Source organism: Phocoena sinus, chromosome 20 (assembly GCF_008692025.1).
Source record: "Phocoena sinus isolate mPhoSin1 chromosome 20, mPhoSin1.pri, whole genome shotgun sequence".
Classification (NCBI taxonomy): Eukaryota; Metazoa; Chordata; class Mammalia; order Artiodactyla; family Phocoenidae; genus Phocoena; species Phocoena sinus.
The window spans coordinates 39,695,599-39,712,946 of NC_045782.1; the positions used below are offsets into that span (position 1 = coordinate 39,695,599).

General features: G+C 57.7%; 2 protein-coding genes across 6 annotated transcripts; one reads left to right on the forward strand and one right to left on the reverse strand.

Moving 5' to 3' along the window:
* Positions 1–1,947: 1,947 nt before the first annotated feature.
* LOC116746033 (tubulin gamma-2 chain) lies at positions 1,948–7,011 on the forward strand. The gene is made up of 11 exons (XM_032617232.1): positions 1,948–2,235; positions 2,527–2,639; positions 2,844–3,011; positions 3,320–3,388; positions 3,729–3,808; positions 4,215–4,341; positions 5,365–5,451; positions 5,552–5,701; positions 6,100–6,252; positions 6,336–6,497; positions 6,621–7,011. Exons 1-11 carry the CDS (start codon positions 2,187–2,189, stop codon positions 6,816–6,818), a joined length of 1,356 nt encoding a protein of 451 aa, XP_032473123.1. The 5' UTR covers positions 1,948–2,186; the 3' UTR covers positions 6,819–7,011.
* A 120-nt stretch (positions 7,012–7,131) lies between these two features.
* On the reverse strand, positions 7,132–16,635 carry PLEKHH3 (pleckstrin homology, MyTH4 and FERM domain containing H3). Of its 5 annotated transcripts, none has more exons than XR_004347614.1 (13): positions 16,049–16,635; positions 13,987–14,042; positions 13,570–13,649; positions 13,280–13,471; positions 13,036–13,193; positions 12,804–12,924; positions 11,717–12,023; positions 10,932–11,139; positions 10,556–10,692; positions 10,132–10,264; positions 9,503–9,936; positions 9,008–9,199; positions 7,132–8,294 (listed from the first exon to the last, which is right to left on the reverse strand). XR_004347614.1 is itself a non-coding variant. In XM_032617229.1 (13 exons), exons 1-13 carry the CDS (start codon positions 16,208–16,210, stop codon positions 8,121–8,123), a joined length of 2,379 nt encoding a protein of 792 aa, XP_032473120.1. In that variant the 5' UTR covers positions 16,211–16,635; the 3' UTR covers positions 7,132–8,120. The 5 variants fall into 5 exon arrangements, 3 of the variants coding, with proteins under 3 accessions (XP_032473120.1, XP_032473121.1, XP_032473122.1); XM_032617229.1 differs by having other exon boundaries at positions 9,478–9,936; XM_032617230.1 differs by having other exon boundaries at positions 9,478–9,936; positions 10,565–10,692; positions 16,049–16,626.
* Between the last annotated feature and the right edge of the window lie 713 nt (positions 16,636–17,348).

The following is a 17,348-nucleotide window of genomic DNA, read 5'->3' on the forward strand; positions in this document are numbered from 1 at the left end:
AATAAGTTCCAGATGCACTAAAGACCTACAGGAAACAAGCAAAACTACTATGGGGCTTTGGGAAGAAAACACAGAAGGACAGCTTTATAATAGTGGGAGAAGGGACAGTTCCTTTAACAAGGTCTAAAACGTGCAAAATGTAAATGAAGAGATGGATAACTTTGTCTACATTAAAATGAAAATCATCTCTAAGGCAAAAGACATCACACGCAAAGTGTAAAGACAAGCCATAGACCCCATAATATTTGCAACCCATACAACCGAGAAGAAATTCGTAGAATATCTTAAAATGTCTAAGAGAAACAGCTCAATAGAAAAAAAAAATGGGCAAAGGAAATGAACAGGCAATTCCAGAAGGTCAGTTACAAAAGAAAATGGAATCAACTTTACTTGTGATCATAACTGGAAGTTACAACCATGAGATCCAATTGAGCATCTGTGGGATTGACAAAAATTAAGATCTGATAACCCGTGTGGAACTGGGTATAGAGAAATGAGAATTATGTTGCTAGTAAAAGTGTAAGTTGGTACAACCATCTAGGAAAAAATATGCCAAACCTTGTAAAGTTGAAGCTGCTATCTCCTTGGTAGAGATATTTTCCTTCACATTCACAAGTGGACGAGTCCTGTACTCACTTGATGTAAGAGAGAATAGTGGAGACAATCTAACTGGCCCTGTGTGGAAATAGAATAGACTGGTTTTATTCATCCAATGAAATACTTTGAAGCAGTTAAAATGAATGAAATAAATCTACACGTGTCAACATGGCTAAATCACAAAATCTAATGTAGGGTGAAATAAACCAGGTTACAAAAGATATCACACTCTGATACCATTTATGTAAAATTTCAAAACAAAAATATATATAGTAAAAATACAAAATCATGCTTGTATGTTTAACATTTTTTTAAATTTAAAATAAAATAGAAACCACAATGAGATACCACTTCACATTCATTAAGATGTCTACTTTTTTAAGTAACAAGTGTTGGCAAGGATGTGGAGAATTTGGAACTCTTGTGCATTGCTGGTGGGAATGTAAAATGGTGCACCCACTGTGGAAAATGGTATGGCAATTCCTCAAAAAAAGTAAACACAGAATTATCCTATGATCCAGCAATTCCGCTTCTGGGCATATACCCAGAAGAATTGAAAGTAGGCAGTCAAACAGATATTTGCACATCCATGTTCATAGCAGCATTATTCACGATAGCTAATAGGTGGAAGCAACTCCAGTGTCCATGGATGGATGGATTAAACACAAAATGTGGTATATGCATACAACAGAATATTATACAGCCTTAACAAGGAATAAAATTCTGATATATTCTGTAACATGGACTAACCTTGATGACATTATGCTAAATGAAATTAGACAGACACAAAAGGACAAAACGGTGTGATTCCACTTATATGAGTTACTTAGAGTAGTCAAATTCATAGAGACAGAAAGTAGAATGGCGATGGGGGCGGGGTCACTGTTCAAGGGGTACAGTTTCAGCTTGGGAAGGTGACAGTTCTGGAGATGAATGGTGGTGACAGTTGCAGAATGTGTATGTACTTAATCCCACAGAATTGTAGTTTAAAATGGTTAAAATGGAAAATTTTGTTAGGTACATTTAATTTAAAAATAGAAATTTAAAAGAAGAAAATTGGCTTGAATCCAGCTCCTCTACCGAGCAGAGCAGGCAGAACCACTCACCTACCTGTGAAGCGCGGCTGATTCCAGACACCTGAATCGCCCCTCCCCTCCCTTCCCCTCCCCCCTCCCCTCCCCTCCCCCCTCCCCTCCCCTCCCCTCCCCCCTCCCCTCCCCTCCCCCCCCTCCCCTCCCCTCCCCTCCCCTCCCCTCCCCTCCCCCACACTCAGTCGCTACCCCGCGGCCTGGCAAGTCTCACTACGCAGACGCGGAGCTGGGGTGGGTGGGCAGGAGGGGCGTGGCCTCACTCTGCGCCTGTGCGGAATTCCAGCTGCAACTGCTGTGGGGGAGAAGATGCCCAGGTTGGGCTCCGCGGCCGCCGGCCGAGGGGAGGCCCGCACTGCACACGCGCAGACTGAGCATCCGCGTCAAAAGCCGAAGAGAGCGCGCGCTCGCCACGTCCTGCGCGTCCAGCTGCCAGGCATTAGTCCCTGCCGTGACTCCCGCTGGGCCCGGACGGGCTGGCGCGCCCTCGTCTGAAAAGCGATGCCCCGGGAGATCATCACCCTGCAACTGGGCCAGTGCGGCAACCAGAGTGAGCGAACGATCGCCGGGCCCAGCCAGTCTCCGCTTCTGCCCCTTCGGGTCCCACCCGAGTGCTTCGCATCCTCCAGCCCCCGCTTTCCCTTCCATGAACCCCCTGCCCTACTGCGCATGATGAACCAAGCCCCGGACCCCAGACCGAGAGCCCTGCCTCCAGCCCCCGGCTGTCACGGCTCCCAGACTCTTGGGCCCACCCTCTGAGAGTGACAGCCTCTGAGCCTCACCCTGGGCTCCTGAGGCCTTACGGTTCTAGCAGATCCAGGCGTCTCTCCTCTCCCCCCAGTTGGGTTCGAGTTCTGGAAACAGCTGTGCGCCGAGCATGGTATCAGCCCCGAGGGCATCGTGGAGGAGTTCGCCACCGAAGGCACTGACCGCAAGGACGTCTTTTTCTACCAGGTGCCCCCAGCGACTTGGCCCGGGCCGGTAGTGGCCCAGGGGGCCTGAAGGGAAGGGCAGTGGCTTGGTACTGGAAACCCGCTGGGCAGAGGAGCCAGGGCGGCTGGCTTGAAGAGGGAGGGCAGGCAAGAGCCAGAGTTGGGAGGACTGGAGGAGTGGGTGGGCCCGAGCTTATTGGGCCCGATCCTGGACTCCCCTTGACAGGCGGACGATGAGCACTACATCCCCAGGGCGGTGCTGCTGGACCTGGAGCCGCGGGTGATCCATTCCATCCTCAATTCCCCCTATGCCAAGCTCTACAACCCAGAGAACATCTACCTGTCAGAGCATGGAGGAGGAGCTGGCAACAACTGGGCCAGCGGATTCTCCCAGGTATCCAGGTGGCCATCCCAGAGATTCTTGATGTTCCCTTCCTGGGGCAAAGCAGGCACAAGCAGTCTGGGAATTTGACCACACTGACAATAAATAAGAGACAAGGGGATTACCCTGATAAGAGGGACAGCCAGAGAGAGGTTGATGGAAACTTTGTGCAAACCATTTGCAAAGTAGCATTTCTGGGGGGAGGGACATAGCCCTCTGTTTGAGGTGGCAGCAGTGTCCGACAGTAGAATTATTGGTGCTGAAAAGAGATGCTCTCCAGAAACTTCATCCTCATCCTCCCTCCTCATGTCTCTATACAGGGTGAGAAAATCCATGAAGACATCTTTGACATCATAGACCGAGAAGCAGATGGAAGTGACAGCCTAGAGGTGAGGCTGCCCCCCTGGGGGGGTGGGGGTGGGGAGGAAGCTGAAAAGTGCTGGGGAAAGGTCAGGAGGTAGCCTGATCAGATGTGTGAGGGGGGCAATTCAATTCAAAACTCTTCCATTGAGTATCAGATGTGAGATAGTGAGGTAAATAAGGTACAGTCCTTGTCCTCAAGGAGATCCCAATCTGGATGGCATCAGCTCCTTCCTTCTCAAGGAGCCTCAGCCTGGATGGACATAGAGGAAGCCTTGACACATTAGCGTGTTGGGAATGGGGAATGACACGAGCCTGAAGCCTCTCTGCCAGATCCCTGGAGACTGCCTCTCCATCCCTCCCTTGCAGGGCTTTGTGCTGTGTCATTCCATCGCTGGGGGCACCGGTTCTGGCCTGGGTTCCTACCTCTTAGAGCGACTGAATGACAGGTAAGCCTGTGTTTGGGGAGAGGGCATTAGCCCTGTTTCCCTGGGTAATGTCTTTCCTTTTTATCGCTTTTTTCTTTCGGACTGGAAGGCCTGCCACTACCACCTTTGAGTCATAGGTAGGAACAGAGCCTGGCCACCCAGGGAACATCTTGGAAGCAGTAACTCCCAGGTGGGGGTTTTGCCTAGGGGGAGAAGGGGACCTACGAGGTTTGATGCTTTAGGCTTATCTTTTTTGGCTTCTGGGCTCTGAAGACTCAGTTCTGCCCTCACCCCTTTTGTATAAGACGTTGGTGGCACTTGGAAAGGAATGGCCCCTGTTATCCCTAGAGAAGCTAGAGATGGGCAGTGATGAGAGTCCTTCCAATTCACTATGTCACCTTCCCCTTTCCCTCCTCCTTACCCCCAGGTACCCCAAGAAGCTGGTGCAGACATACTCAGTGTTTCCCAACCAGGATGAGATGAGCGATGTGGTGGTCCAGCCCTACAACTCACTGCTCACGCTCAAGAGGCTGACCCAGAACGCAGACTGTGTGGTGAGCATGCGAGGAGGGAGTGGGGGCTTTGGTCGACCTCCCCAAACCAGAGAGACATCTACACCCTGTCCTTCCCAAGCCCTTGCCCAGAGAACAGAGGACCAACAAAGCCATACCTGGTGGACCAATTATGAAATAAGGACCTGATCCCAAGTTTCTTAAAGTCCCTTTAGGCAGCAAGACTCTCAGCAAAGTGAATAACACGCCCCCACCTCACGTGTCTCCACTTAGCCTGTTTTTCTTTTTTTAATTAATTAACTAATTTATTTTATTTTTGGCTGCGTTGAGTCTTCACTGCTGCGCACGGGCTTTCTCAAGTTGCAGCGAGCGGGGCTACTCTTTGTTGTGGTGTGCGGGCTTCTCATTGCGGTGGCTTCTCTTGTTGCAGAGCACAAGCTCTAGGCGCGCGAGCTTTAGTAGTTGTGGCACGCAGGCTCTGTAGCTGTGGCTTACGGGCTTAGTTGTTCCACGGCATGTGGGATCTTCCCGGACCAGGGCTCGAACCTTTGTCTCCTGCATTGGCAGGCGGATTCTTGGCCACTGCGCAACCAGGGAAGCCGCTCCACTTAGCCTGTTTAATGCCTACTCATGCTTACATTCTCAGCCCAAGGGTCACTTTCTTAGCAAAACCTTCCCTGACCACCCAGACAAGGTCAAATTCCTTTGTGCATATTTCAGGCTATAACTATACTTTTCTGTTGTTTTATATTTAATGTCGGTCTCCCTCCTCTAGACTGTAGATGTGGTGAGGGGGAAGACCATGCCTGTTGTACTCTCCATAGTTTCTCTAGGCACCATGCCTGGCACATGTTGGACAAGTAAATATTTGTTTAATGCACTGGGTGGTAGAAACGTGTCTCTTGATGCCCCAGAGACAGTACTTGCCCTTTAAATTAGCACACCTACTTTCTAGTTTTGGACTTCTTCCTAGTTTTGGAGTTCAGAGGGGGACTAAGCAAATAACTTATTTCTCTGCCCCCTTTCTCCTCAAAAAGGTGCCGTGACCCTCTTCTGTCCCCCCAGGTGGTGCTGGACAACACAGCCCTGAACCGGATCGCCACAGACCGCCTGCACATCCAGAACCCATCCTTCTCTCAGATCAACCAGCTGGTGAGCCCTCACTCCTAGACTCCTTTGGACTGGAACCCCGCCATCGGGGGAAGGGAGGCCTCCCAAGACAAGGCCCTTGACACAGCACCCCTGTCCCCAGGTGTCCACCATCATGTCGGCCAGCACCACCACCCTGCGCTACCCCGGCTACATGAACAACGACCTCATCGGCCTCATCGCCTCGCTCATTCCCACACCACGGCTGCACTTCCTCATGACCGGCTACACACCCCTCACCACGGACCAGTCGGTAAGAGCAGCCCGCAGGCCCAGCAGGCCCTGACTTGCCTTTCTCTTTCCCTGCTGCACCCGGAGCCGCCCCGTGCGGCCCCCAGAGGCCCTGCGCTCAGGGACTGGCACAGGCTGGGCGACCTCCTGGCTGACTTGCGCTCCTCTCGCCTCTGCCTGTGGCTCCCTGCAGGGCCCGGGCTGCGCGGGGTCCGCTGATGCTCCTGCACGAGGGCGTGAGTTTGCTGAGCTCGGGAGGACTGAGATCCCTGACCCCACAGCAGAGGCTCGGCGTGGGCCAGAATCTAAGGACACTCCCCACAGAGGCCAAACTACCCCGAGTCTGACGGGGACGTGTGTGGCCTACTGCTCTCTGTCCACGCGTTTCTCGACTGTGCCCTGTGGCCACTGTCCCCTCAGGTGGCCAGCGTGAGGAAGACCACGGTCCTGGATGTCATGAGGAGGCTCCTGCAGCCCAAGAACGTGATGGTGTCCACGGGCCGGGACCGCCAGACCAACCACTGCTACATCGCCATCCTCAACATCATCCAGGGGGAGGTGGACCCCACCCAGGTAGGTGAGGCCCCTTCGTTCTACCCCCAGAGCCCACAGGGGTAGAGGAGAGGCTACCACCACCACTCCTGTGCCCACCCCAGGTCCACAAGAGCCTGCAGAGGATCCGGGAACGGAAGTTGGCCAACTTCATCCCCTGGGGCCCAGCCAGCATCCAGGTGGCCCTGTCCAGGAAGTCGCCCTACCTGCCTTCTGCCCACAGGGTCAGCGGGCTCATGATGGCCAACCACACCAGCATCTCCTCGGTGAGCCTAGCCTCCTGGTCTTCTTTGGCCACTCTCTTCCACTAGCCACCTTCCTCATTCTCCCCCAGATCCATTCCGAGCCCTTATCTTGCACTGGCTCCTGGAGATTTCCATCTCTTGCAGCTCTTTGAAAGTTCCTGCCAGCAGTACGACAAGCTGCGGAAGCGGGAGGCCTTCCTGGAGCAGTTCCGCAAGGAGGACATCTTCAAGGAGAACTTTGACGAGCTGGACAGGTCCAGGGAGGTCGTGCAGGAGCTCATTGATGAGTACCACGCAGCCACGCGGCCAGACTACATCTCCTGGGGCACCCAGGAGCAGTGAATTCCTCCCCACTGCACCCGCTGGACAGTAAGCACAGCCTCCATCATGCCTGGTCCCTCTGGTCCAAATTCCCCTCACCAACAACCTTTCTAGGTTCTTCTTCAGCCCAGGAGTTGGCCCTGCTCCCTCCCTTCCATGCCTGACCCTTGATTTGCTTATTTAGCTCTAATAAAGTAATAAAGCTGCATTGTGAGAATAGTCAGGCTTTGGTCTGTGAGTATGGGGGATGATAAAAGTATCTCCATGGTGCCCCACAGTTCCCAGGCATATGTCGGTAGGGTGGCCTTTACCTGCTCTAGCTGAGTCCCGGTCTTTGTGTGTCCACTGTTTCCATGAGCATCCCTTACCTAGAACCAAGCTGCTCTGGAGCCAGTCCTACTCTCAAGACTATAGAGGATTACTGCTGCCTGCTGTCTCCTCAGCGCCTAAGCTCCTGCCCCAGGGTGGATCAATATTGCCCATAGTGCCCCAGCCTCCTCCACTCAGGGCAGAGGCTGTAGAGGCTACTGAAGGACAGCCTGCAGCATTCTGAGCGGGTCAGGAGAGCCAAGACTGTATTCCCAGGCACAAGGCGATTAGATCCTCAGGAGTCGATCTAATTCAGCCCAAATCTGATAAAAGCAGGGCTGAGCCCATCCTGATAAATTCTTAATCTGTGCCAGAGCAGTTCTTGGGTCTGACCCTGCCCCAAGCTTCTTCCGTTCCAGTCCCAAAGCAGTGGGGACATTAAAGATGGACCCAACCAAGACCCAGAAGCTGGACACCAGGGTAGGACTGGGTAGTGCCAGTCCTGATGACTCACTGTCCTCGGGCCTCAGGGATGCCAAGAGGCCACCCCTATGCCACTCGGTGGAAGAAGGGTGATTGCCAGCTTCCAAAACTGTCCTCTTGCCTGCCCCCACCACCACCCTAGGGCAGCATACGGGCCAGGAGGAGGTTAAGTCCAGAAGGTCACGGAGGGTGGAGCCCTGCGGTGTTCAGACTCCCCTCAGTGCTGGTAAAAGCCCAGAGTGTGGGCATCCCCGGAGGTGGAGCTCTGAGCCCTGGGGCTCCAACTTGTCCCACTGACAACACTCCCACAGCAGCAAGGGTTTGTGTAAATAAGGAATTTTTTTGTGTGTGTCTTCTCTTCTACAAATAAATTAAGAAACAAACTAGAAAATTGTCTGCACCCATTGCAGCCCTTGGGTGTGGGGTGTGCCCTGTCCCTGCAGGGCCAAAAGGGTCCATGGTTTCCTGAAATCGCAGAGCAGTCCAAGTCCAGGATGGAGGCAAGAGGGAGGTCGTGACCTCTTGGCAAGCTCAGTCCTGCAGCTGCCCCAAACAGCCAGACTGTCCCTGGGGCTCGTCCAGGCCCGGGTGCTGGCTGGGAGGGGAGGTGTCTGGCAGGTCTTGGCATGGAGGAGGACTACTGCTGGGCCTCTCAGGGGAGGGGTTGGCCAAGTAGGCATTCACCAGCTGCATGATCTCTTCCACCTAAGGGAGGACAGAGGTCAGAGTACACAAGGGGCCACTGGGTTCTCCTTTTTCTTAACCTCCACCCAGGCTCCTTCCCAAGGCCTTACATGAGCTGCCCCCTACAGTCTTTTTCCTTCTTCATCATCGCTCTCCCTCACTCACAATGTGCCAACCACACTTGCTTCTTTCTGCTCCTATAATATCCTAAGGTTATTCTCAACTCAGGGCCTTTGCACTTGCAAGTCCCTCTACCTGGAATGCTGTGCCCCCAGATCTTCCTTTGGCTAGCTTAAGTGTCACTGTTGTTGCGTATCTTTTCCTGACCGTCCTACCTAATGCTATGGCCCCCTCCAATCACTTCCTGTCTCACTACCCTTTCCTTCATAGCATTTGTCACTGTCTTAAATAGTCTTTGAGGGGACTTCCCTGGCTATCCAGTGGTTGAGACTCCACACTTCCACTGCAGGGGGCATGGGTTCCATCCCTGGTCAGAACTAAGATCCCACATGCCGCCTGGTGTGGCCAAAAAAATTAGAAAAAAAAAAAGAAAAAAAGTCTTTGATTCCTTTAGTGTCTGATCGCTGGCTCTGATGTAAGCTCCTTTAGTTTTTCTTTGATCACTGTTGGATCCCCAGGGTCTAGAGCTGTACCTGGCCCATGCTCAATGCTTAATAAATGTTTCTTGACATCCTTTCCCTTCCTTCCTCCTTCTACACCCTCTTCCCACTCACCTGGGGACTCTGCAGGAGGAGCTGGCTCTCTCCCACCCTCAATGCCAGGGTGTGGGGGCCCATTAGTTGGCAGGCGGCCACACGGCCATAGCTGACACTGTGAACGGGCTGTGTCTCACCCGGTCGGGAGAGGGACATGGCCTTGGCTCCCAGGCCCAGGCATAGCTTCTGTGGAGCGCCCCCACCAGGCTCCTGCGGACAGACAGGCAGAGTCAGGGTGGAAGGAGGGGACCCTGCAGCATTATTTTTGGTGTGGGGAGATGGCTGTGAGCAAGAAGTTTCCTGGTCCCCCCCTATAATCCACAGCTCCACAGAGGTGAGGGCCCCAGGGCCAGTGACTCCTGGGGTTTGAGAATGGGCAGCTGTGCTGGGCGTAGGGAGTGAAGTGACCCACAATGGGGGCCTGTGGCTCTGGGGCAAAGGTGTGGGGCTCGGGCCGCCAGAGTCCCCCTCTCCCTTCTCCCCCTCACCGTGCTCAGCTCCAGAACGTCATACCGAGCAGCGCCGAACCCTGGACACTGCGCCGCCAGAGCCAGGTAGGCAGCCATGGCCTCAGCTCGGCCCATGCCCCGTAGCCGCTTCCAGCCTCCCAGCACAGCAGCCGCTGTGCCGGCGCCACCTCCTCCCTCGCGGGCCACGCTTCCCGCCGTGCGGCCGGCCCCGCCGCGCCGGGCCCGCTCCGCCCGCCTCTTGGCCAGGGCCGGACTCCAGATTGCCCCGGCCAGCAGGGCGGCGGAGCGGGGAGGCCTGGGCACCGGGCGGAGAGGGTCTTCACGCGGCGGGGCCGGGGTGGGCAGCAAACGGTCCAGGCGCGGCAGAGGCGCCCGCGGGGAGAAGTCTCGGTGCAGGCTCCGCAGGCGCAGCGCCGCCTGGGCGCGCAGCGTGTCGTCGGGCGGGGACGGCCGGCCGCGCAGCAGCAGAGCTTGAGCCTACGGGGAGGCAGGGGTCATCAGCGCGGGAGCGGCGGGGTACCGTCTCGAAGACACCTAGGGGTGTGGCACCTGAGGTCTGGGTTCGAGCACCGCCTCCCCCGGGGTTGCCATGACGACGAAATGCGATGGCCCAGAAACGGAGGGGTTCAGGCTCGCGTGTCTTCGCTGGGCGTGAATGCCAGAGATCCTCACCTGCTCAAAGAGGAAGGGCAGTTCGTGACCGTCTGGGGACAGTCCCTCAGGGTGCAGAGGTCCGTGAAGACGCAGACACAGTCTCCATCCGGAGTCCGGCGGGTCCTCCAGCCCGGCTTCCTCCGCCGCCAAGCTGCAGAATAAAGAAGGCCGCGATGTGTCCGGGAGGCAGGGGCCCCCAAGGCGCGGGCCCAGGGGAAAAAGGCGGGGCCAGATGTTTGGGGCGGGGCCCGGGCGGAATGGACAGAGGAGGCAAGCCTTGAAGCCAGACTGCAAACCGCCGGCGGACAAGAATCCATCTGTGAACCAGTGAAACGACTGTGCCGGGCAAGCGGCAGGCGCTCGGTAAACGTTTGCTTAGGGATTGACCGAAGCCGAGAGGCGAATGGGCTAACGGAGAGCAGGGCTGGGGCTGGACATTTACTTCTCAAACCTGGTGAGCACGTCGGCCACGAGAGTCCCCCCGGCCAGGGCTCGCTCCTGGGACCCTCGCTGCTCGTACAGCGCGAATGCATTGCGGCTCCGGGTCAAGCCCAGCCGCCCCACCAGCTCTCGAGCAACCTGGAGGGGTGAGAACATAAGAGGAAAGTCAGACCCAGACCGCACAGGGGTCTTGCCAGTACTTCTGGAGGGGTCCAACTGGAGGGGTCTTTCAGGTCTCTTAGTCCCGCCACACACAGCCGTTACCCAACTGATGACTTTCAGACTCGGGCAAACCCTAGGGCCCAGGCACCAGGAGAGCCAGGCATGGGGAGCTGGGAGGAAGGTTGAGGTTTCAGGGGCTTTCTCTGTGGTCGTACCTCTCCCGCCGTGGTGTGGGAGTCTATGGCCACAGGGCAGGCACCAGCCCCCGGACAGTTCACGGTGCACAACAACTCCTGCCGTCGGCTCAGCGCGGAAATCTCTGCCAGCGAGGGCACCAGCTCCCGGCCGCGCGTCCGGCCCAGCGCTTTTCGTATGAAGCGCGCATATTCCGCCAGTTCCGAGTCCGGAAGCGCCTGCTCAGTCCTGGGTTAGGGAGAACTGGAGAGTCAGTGCTCCAAGGGCTTTCCTTCACCTCCACCCTATTGCCTTCTTACTTTATAGTTTATTTCGCCTCGCCGATTCCCTCCCCTCCAACTCTAAGTTCCTTGAAGGCAGTGCGGCCAGCTCTTCTGAATCTACCCTGATGCTCTGTATGGAGCAGAATTACTTTCTAAGGCCCCTGGCAGCTTTCTCCTTACTGCCTCCTCCCACTTCCCAAAGTTTCCATGATCCTCCTTCGGGTTGAAATCCAAACTCCAGCCGCATTCCTCTTTCCAACCTAAAAGCCCTGGCGCTGGACTGCATCAGCTCCGAGAAAAACAGCCTTTTAATAATTCCGCTGCCCAAAGCGGGAGGCTTTTTGTAATTCCTCCGCCCGCAAGTGGTGTATGATCTTGTAATTCCCACTATGCATGTTAGCAGAGCCCTGACCTTGGGGCAAGTCCCTTCCCTTGTCTGGGTCCAAGTTCTCCATCTGCCAAACTCTTTGGAAAGACCTGCCATTCTTTTCCAGCCCCTTAGCTCCCTTGCCTTGGCCTTACCCCCACGCCTCCCCTCTCACCTCTCCAGATGCCCCAGGAGGTGCCCCCGTACAGGTCCACCAGGCCGGAAGGTACAGCTCATGCAAGTGAGGAGCTGCCAGTACCGCAGGGCCGCGGGGTCTTGGGTAGCTGGAGGCCCGGGGGGGCCTGCGGGGCCCGAGGTCTGCTTAGCCAGCTGCAGGAAGAGCTCATCTCGGAGCGCGGGCAGGTCCCGGCAGGTCTGGAGCACACCCTGCATCAGGGGCCCGGGGCGCCGCGCCCCCTCCAGGGCCTGCAGCGCCAGGAACAGCCGCACCGCCTCCTCGCGCAAGGGAGCGTAGCCCGGACCTGCGGGGACGGCGGGGGCGGAGGGACGGTTTGGAGAGGGGACACAGAGCTGGGCCCTGGGAGGAAGGTGTGAACCAGGGGAAGGTCAGAGGGAGTGTAAGGGGACAGGGGTGGCAAGGAGGGGAGAGTGCGAAGGACAGGAAGAGTGAAGGGAAAGCAATCGTCCCCACAGAGCCAAATTCAACCCCTGCCTCCCGGGAATCTCCCCCTCCAGATCCCCTAAGGCTGCACTTTGAGTTGGATGGATGGACTATAAGGACACAGGGTCAACCTTCAGATTCTGCAATTGGGTACTGACAGCTATCACCATGGGCCAGAAAACAGGTTGGACCGCGAGTCAGAAAACCAGGGTTCTTCTCCCAGCTCCCCTTAATCCTCTAGCTTGAGGACCTGGGCCTGTCACTATTCCCTTTTGGGGAGAAGTATAACTAGATGAGATCAGCACATTCTCCCAAGGTGGTGGCTTTTCCACCACTTGTAAAGGCAGTATGCCATGGTGTTGAGAGTATAATGAAATAACAAAATAGAGGGTGTAAAAAACTCATGAAGGAACATCAGTAGTCAGAATGGGATCCAGAGAAGGTGGTCAAAGGGAGCCTTTACTTTCTGTGCTGGCTTTCCTCCCCCTCTACCTTGGGTACCAGTCTGCTCAGCTTCTGGTTTCATCTTCATCCTTTGAAAACTGAGGGGCTGGGTAGGCCCCCTGAGGACTCCTAGATCCCTATCAGGTGAGGCATTCAGATTCCTCACCCAAGGGACTTGGGCCATGGCACCACTCACCTGGGGCACTGACTCCGTAGGGCAGGGGCAGGAGTGGGGCATACAGGGCCCCACTAGTGTGCCTCAGAATTGGGTTCCGTCTGTAAATAAGGGCCACAGCTTCCGGGTCCCCATAACTCTCCTAGAGGCCATGGAAATGATCAAAGTGATGGAGAAGGGGGCTCACCATGAACCCAGAAAGTTTACGGGTCCACCACCCTCCTCTTTGTCCATGGAGTTCCCTCCCTCGCACCTGAATGTCCCTGAGCAGCAGCTGGGTGGGGGTCTCCAGCGGCGCCTTGGAGGCTATCACTTCGCGCAGCGCCACCCCCCAGCGCTCTGCCTCAGCCTGGCGGGGCGAGCAGAGCCGGACGCTATGCTTCCGGCCAGACACGGTCACTGACCACAGACCTGGGGGAAAGAGAGGCCGCGGAGGTCAATCAGGGCTGGCTGGGGCAGCTACCTAGGGAGGTAGGAGAAGCCCCATGAGGTCTCACCGGTCTCCTTGGGCCTGCGCTCAGGGCCGGTCACCGAGCACAGGCTGGTGAGCACGAGGCTCCCGAGGCGCCGCGCCCCCTTCCCGCTGCTGCTGAACTGGTCCAAGGAGTCCCGGGTGAGCACGAACCAGGCTCGGCGCGGGGGCAACCAGGGCCGCGCCCCTCCTCCGCGGGGCTCGCGGTACAGCCAACCTGCGGGGAGAAAGACGGAAAGGGGATCGGCAGGAGAAGACATTATCCCGTGGAGGATTGAGACTGGGGCCTCTAGAGCGCATGAGGTGGATCCCCACCTTTCATGACGACGTCTGGGTCGTCTTCTGACGGCCCCTTCTCCGGGATGAGGCTCCGTGTCTCCTCCCAGCTTTGCAGCCTGGGCAAGAAGGGAGCGAGGGTTGGGCAAGCCTGCCGGTCCTGCACCCCGCCTCCAGGAGGCTCCTCTCTATGGGCTCCCCAGACAGCGAGGGGTGCCTACTCCCCGGGCTGGGCACCCCTCCCCCAGGCTGTGGGAACTGCTGGGCCGTTCTGACCTCGCACCAGAAATAGCCTGGACCCCCCCCTTCCTCCCCGCGCCCCCAGCCGGACCGCCCCCCGGGACCCCGGCCAAACCACAGCGTCCGGCGTAAGGCCTTTCCCTTATTGCACAACCACGGGAGGGAAGCCGGTGAACATGGGGGTCCCAGACCATGGGACGCGGGGGCTGAGTTCACCTGTCTGAGACTGGACCGCTCCTCACAGGCTGAGTCAGCGTCACATCCAGGGGGCCCTGGGGAAACAGGCAGGGCGGCCCTCAGGCTAAGAACCCTCCTCGCAGGATGCCAGTGGCTTCTGGCCCAGGACAGTGCCGCTCAGAGGATTGGGGAATCAAGGAGTGGGATGGTGACTGTGACTGTGACTGTGACCGAGCGAGCTGAAGCCACTGGGCTAGCCCCTTCCACCAGTCTCTACAGAATAGCCCAAGCTAAAAAGCCAAGACTCTCGCCTGGTCGCTGTGATTCTTTAAAGAGGCGATCAGGTGTTGGGGTAGAGTAGAAAAAGCACTGCGCAGAGAGTCAGGAGACCTGGGTTCTAATACCGGCTCAACCGCTAACTCGGATCTACAAACTTGCTGAGGAACCCTGGCAAGCCCCTTCGAGTTTTTGGGCCTTAGGTTCCCGATCTGTGAAGAGGGAGAGGTGGATGAAGTCCTTTCTTGCTCTGGCAGTCGAAGTCACCCCCCCCTCCTCATCTCCCTTCATTGGCTGGCGGGCGTTCAGGCTGGCAGGCAGGCAGTAGGCACGGAGGTGAATGAAGGGAAGAGGGACCCTTTCGGTATAGGGCTTTCTCCAAGAGCTTCTTATACCCTCCCACAGGGACCCCTGAAACTCAGTAGGAAGTAAAGACCCTGTCCTTTTGCTGGGGCTCAGGCCAGGCTGAAGAATACTCTCCATGGGAGGTACAGTCCAGGATTTTGCCCTCCCCCTACCACACTCCCTGTGCCCTGGAACTTCTACTGTAGACTGGGGTCTAAGAAAGGCCTAAAACCCTGCCAGGAGCCAGGTCAGGCGGGAACTGTGCCATGGTCCCATTGCATCCAGGCAGCTAAAGTCAGGAGGGGGAGGTGGGGGAAGGGGGCCAGGGACACCTGTCCCCAAGCTCCGAGGAGGGGGGCGGCGGTAGAGGTGGAGCATGAGGGAGGCAGTGGCAGTGGTTCACAAAGCCGACCCTGCTCAGGCTGGAACCTTGGGGACGCCTGGGTCCTGTGCCTTCGGGGGCGCAGATCCTCTTATCTTCTGGAGGGTCTGAGAGGGGCTCTCAGCCACACTACCATACGGGCAGGTGCTGACCCCTCTCTTAGACCAACTCCCCTAATCGCAGTCCCCTGATTCCCTCCCTCCCCGCCCCCCCTCTATATTTATCCGCCCTCCGCCTCCGCCAGGTGCTGGCGCCGGCCCCAGCGGCGCAGCCCGCCCCACCTGGGCACTGAGCCACCGGGCCTGCTGGGGACCCCTGAGCGGGGGAAGGGAGCCTGACCCAGGCCACAGCACACGCGAGTCTGGTTGCCCGAAGTTTGCTTGCTGGCGTGCAGGGGCATCAGAGAGGGGACGTCAGGGGATGATGGTCTCCCACACCAATAGAGCCTCAGTTTCGCCACGGGGAGATTCGACAAAACCCGGGAGCCGAGTGTCCCTCACCGTTCCCTCAGGGATTCCCCAGGAGCCTCACCAGGGAGGCCCTGAGTGTCAGGGTAATGATGAGGGGTCCTCGGAGAGTTGTGGCCCCCAGCTCCCTCTCCATGGGGTCCCCGCCACGGACCCCAGTCTGAGGATGCCTGCTTCCCCTTGCCCAGGTCCCCGCGGCGGGAACTCCCGCATCTGGCCCCAGCGCTCAGCGCTCATGAATTGGAAGCGGAGCGGACCCAGGTGTCCGAGCCGCCCAGCCGGCCTCGCCACATTCCTCGGCGCTGGCGGAGGCGGAAGGAGACGGGATGGGACGCGGGCCCAGCGGGGAAGGGAGAGGCTGGGCCAGGTCGGGCCAGGCGTGACGCCTCCCCTGCCTCAGGGCCCCCAGCAGGTGGACAGCGCCCAGCGTGCTGCGCGAGGCCCACAGGCACATCCCGAGGCGGGCTGCTGCTTGAGCTCTCGGGGGCTTCTGGCCCCCAGGCAAAAACGTCTCCCGAGTCCCCAGTCCACAAGAGCACGGCGTTTGGCTCGAGTCTGGAGCAGGATCAGGCGTGACGGCCGGTTGTAGTGAGAGGGATTGAGACAAGGCTTCAAACCCCCCGGGACTTACCCTCCCGCCGCCCGCTGGACTCGGGGTCCGTAGCTCAAAGGTCTCCTCGTCCTCGTCTTCGTCCCCGTCCCCGCTAAGCTCGCCGTCCCCGTAGTCCCGGTGCAGAAGAGTAAAGCCTCGACGGCAGCAGAGGAGCCACCACAATCCCCCGGGGAGAGGCATCCGGGCGAGCAGCCGGGGGATTGGGGTGCGGGCAGCCGGGGCCGAGCTGCAGGGGGTCGGAGAAACTGGCGGGGCTCCGACCCGAGCGGGGGGAAAGATGAGGAGGGAAGAGGGCAAGGGAGAGGGGGACTGGGAGGAGGCGGTGTCTGGCTCTGGGGTGCAAGGGGTCGCTAGCTAGAGCCTGCGGGGGGCTCAGAGTCTGGGCCCCCGGAGGGGGAGGGGGGCAGCGGGGGTGGGGGAGGAGGGAGCAATGTCCGGAGCTGGGAAGTAGTGTCCGTTGTAGTGTCCAGCCCTGTGGGGGGCAGTGTCCGGTGCAGTGTCCGAGGTGGGCAGTTGTCCAAGCTCCAGGGAGGGTCGTGTCCGGTAGGGCGTCCGGTGGCCGGGGCCCGGGCCGAGCGCGCTGCGCTCCCTGCAGCCCCGGGACTGGCGCGCTAGGGGCGCGAGCACAGTGCCGGGACCCCGCCTCCCCAACCCCCTCCCCTTCGGCCCCCCCCCCTTCTTTCTCTCCTCCCTTCTTTACAGGGCTGTGTCCAGTTTTCGTCACAGCCTCCTCTGCCCAATCCCTGTGCCTGGCGCCGGGCGCGGCCACCAATCAAGCTACTGAAACCGCGGCGGGTTGCATCATGTGTCCCTGGCTTGGTGACAGCGGGGAGGGGCAGGGGAATAAGGAGGGAGGGGGCAATGCGATGTTAGCCACGCCCCGGCTTCGGAGGTCGGACACGGACTGCTAGGGACGTCACGGAAGCCCGCCTTCAAGCTCTTGTTTTAACTCTTGGCTCACCAACCAACAAATTAAAAGCACTCGAGCAGGAGCTTTGGAGAACAAAGTGCCCATAGGGCATAGAGAAAGGCTCCGACTGCTGTCCTCTGCACCCCTGTCTCGTCTCAGGGTTCCAGAGAAAGGAAAGAGCCTTAGCTACCTGCGCCAAGCACAGCCCTAGAGGTAGCCCTCCGCCCCTGGATGAAGGAGTCCAGTTCCGCGATTCCAGTCACCTCCTCTTGAGGTGAAGAAGCTGAGGAAGAGACTCTGAGAGAGTGCAGACCAAGGCCGGAAATAAAATCTAAGGTAGAGCGCACAGCTCACTGAACTCCAGTTGGGAGAGTGACTTCGGATTCTAGGGAATTCCGTGGTCTTCGA

Excerpts from the sequence above, each read along its gene's own strand:
- PLEKHH3 (XM_032617229.1), bottom strand. The coding sequence starts at position 16,210 with ATGCCTCTCCCCGGGGGATTGTGGTGGCTCCTCTGCTGCCGTCGAGGC. Across the intron at positions 9,937-10,131 it reads TGCCCTTCCTCTTTGAGCAG|GCTCAAGCTCTGCTGCTGCG; the intron begins GTGAGGATCTCT and ends GCCTCCCCGTAG. Across the intron at positions 9,200-9,477 it reads ACGTTCTGGAGCTGAGCACG|GAGCCTGGTGGGGGCGCTCC; the intron begins GTGAGGGGGAGA and ends GTCTGTCCGCAG.
- LOC116746033 (XM_032617232.1), top strand. The coding sequence starts at position 2,187 with ATGCCCCGGGAGATCATCACCCTGCAACTGGGCCAGTGCGGCAACCAG. Across the intron at positions 3,809-4,214 it reads TTAGAGCGACTGAATGACAG|GTACCCCAAGAAGCTGGTGC; the intron begins GTAAGCCTGTGT and ends CCTTACCCCCAG. Across the intron at positions 4,342-5,364 it reads CCCAGAACGCAGACTGTGTG|GTGGTGCTGGACAACACAGC; the intron begins GTGAGCATGCGA and ends CTGTCCCCCCAG.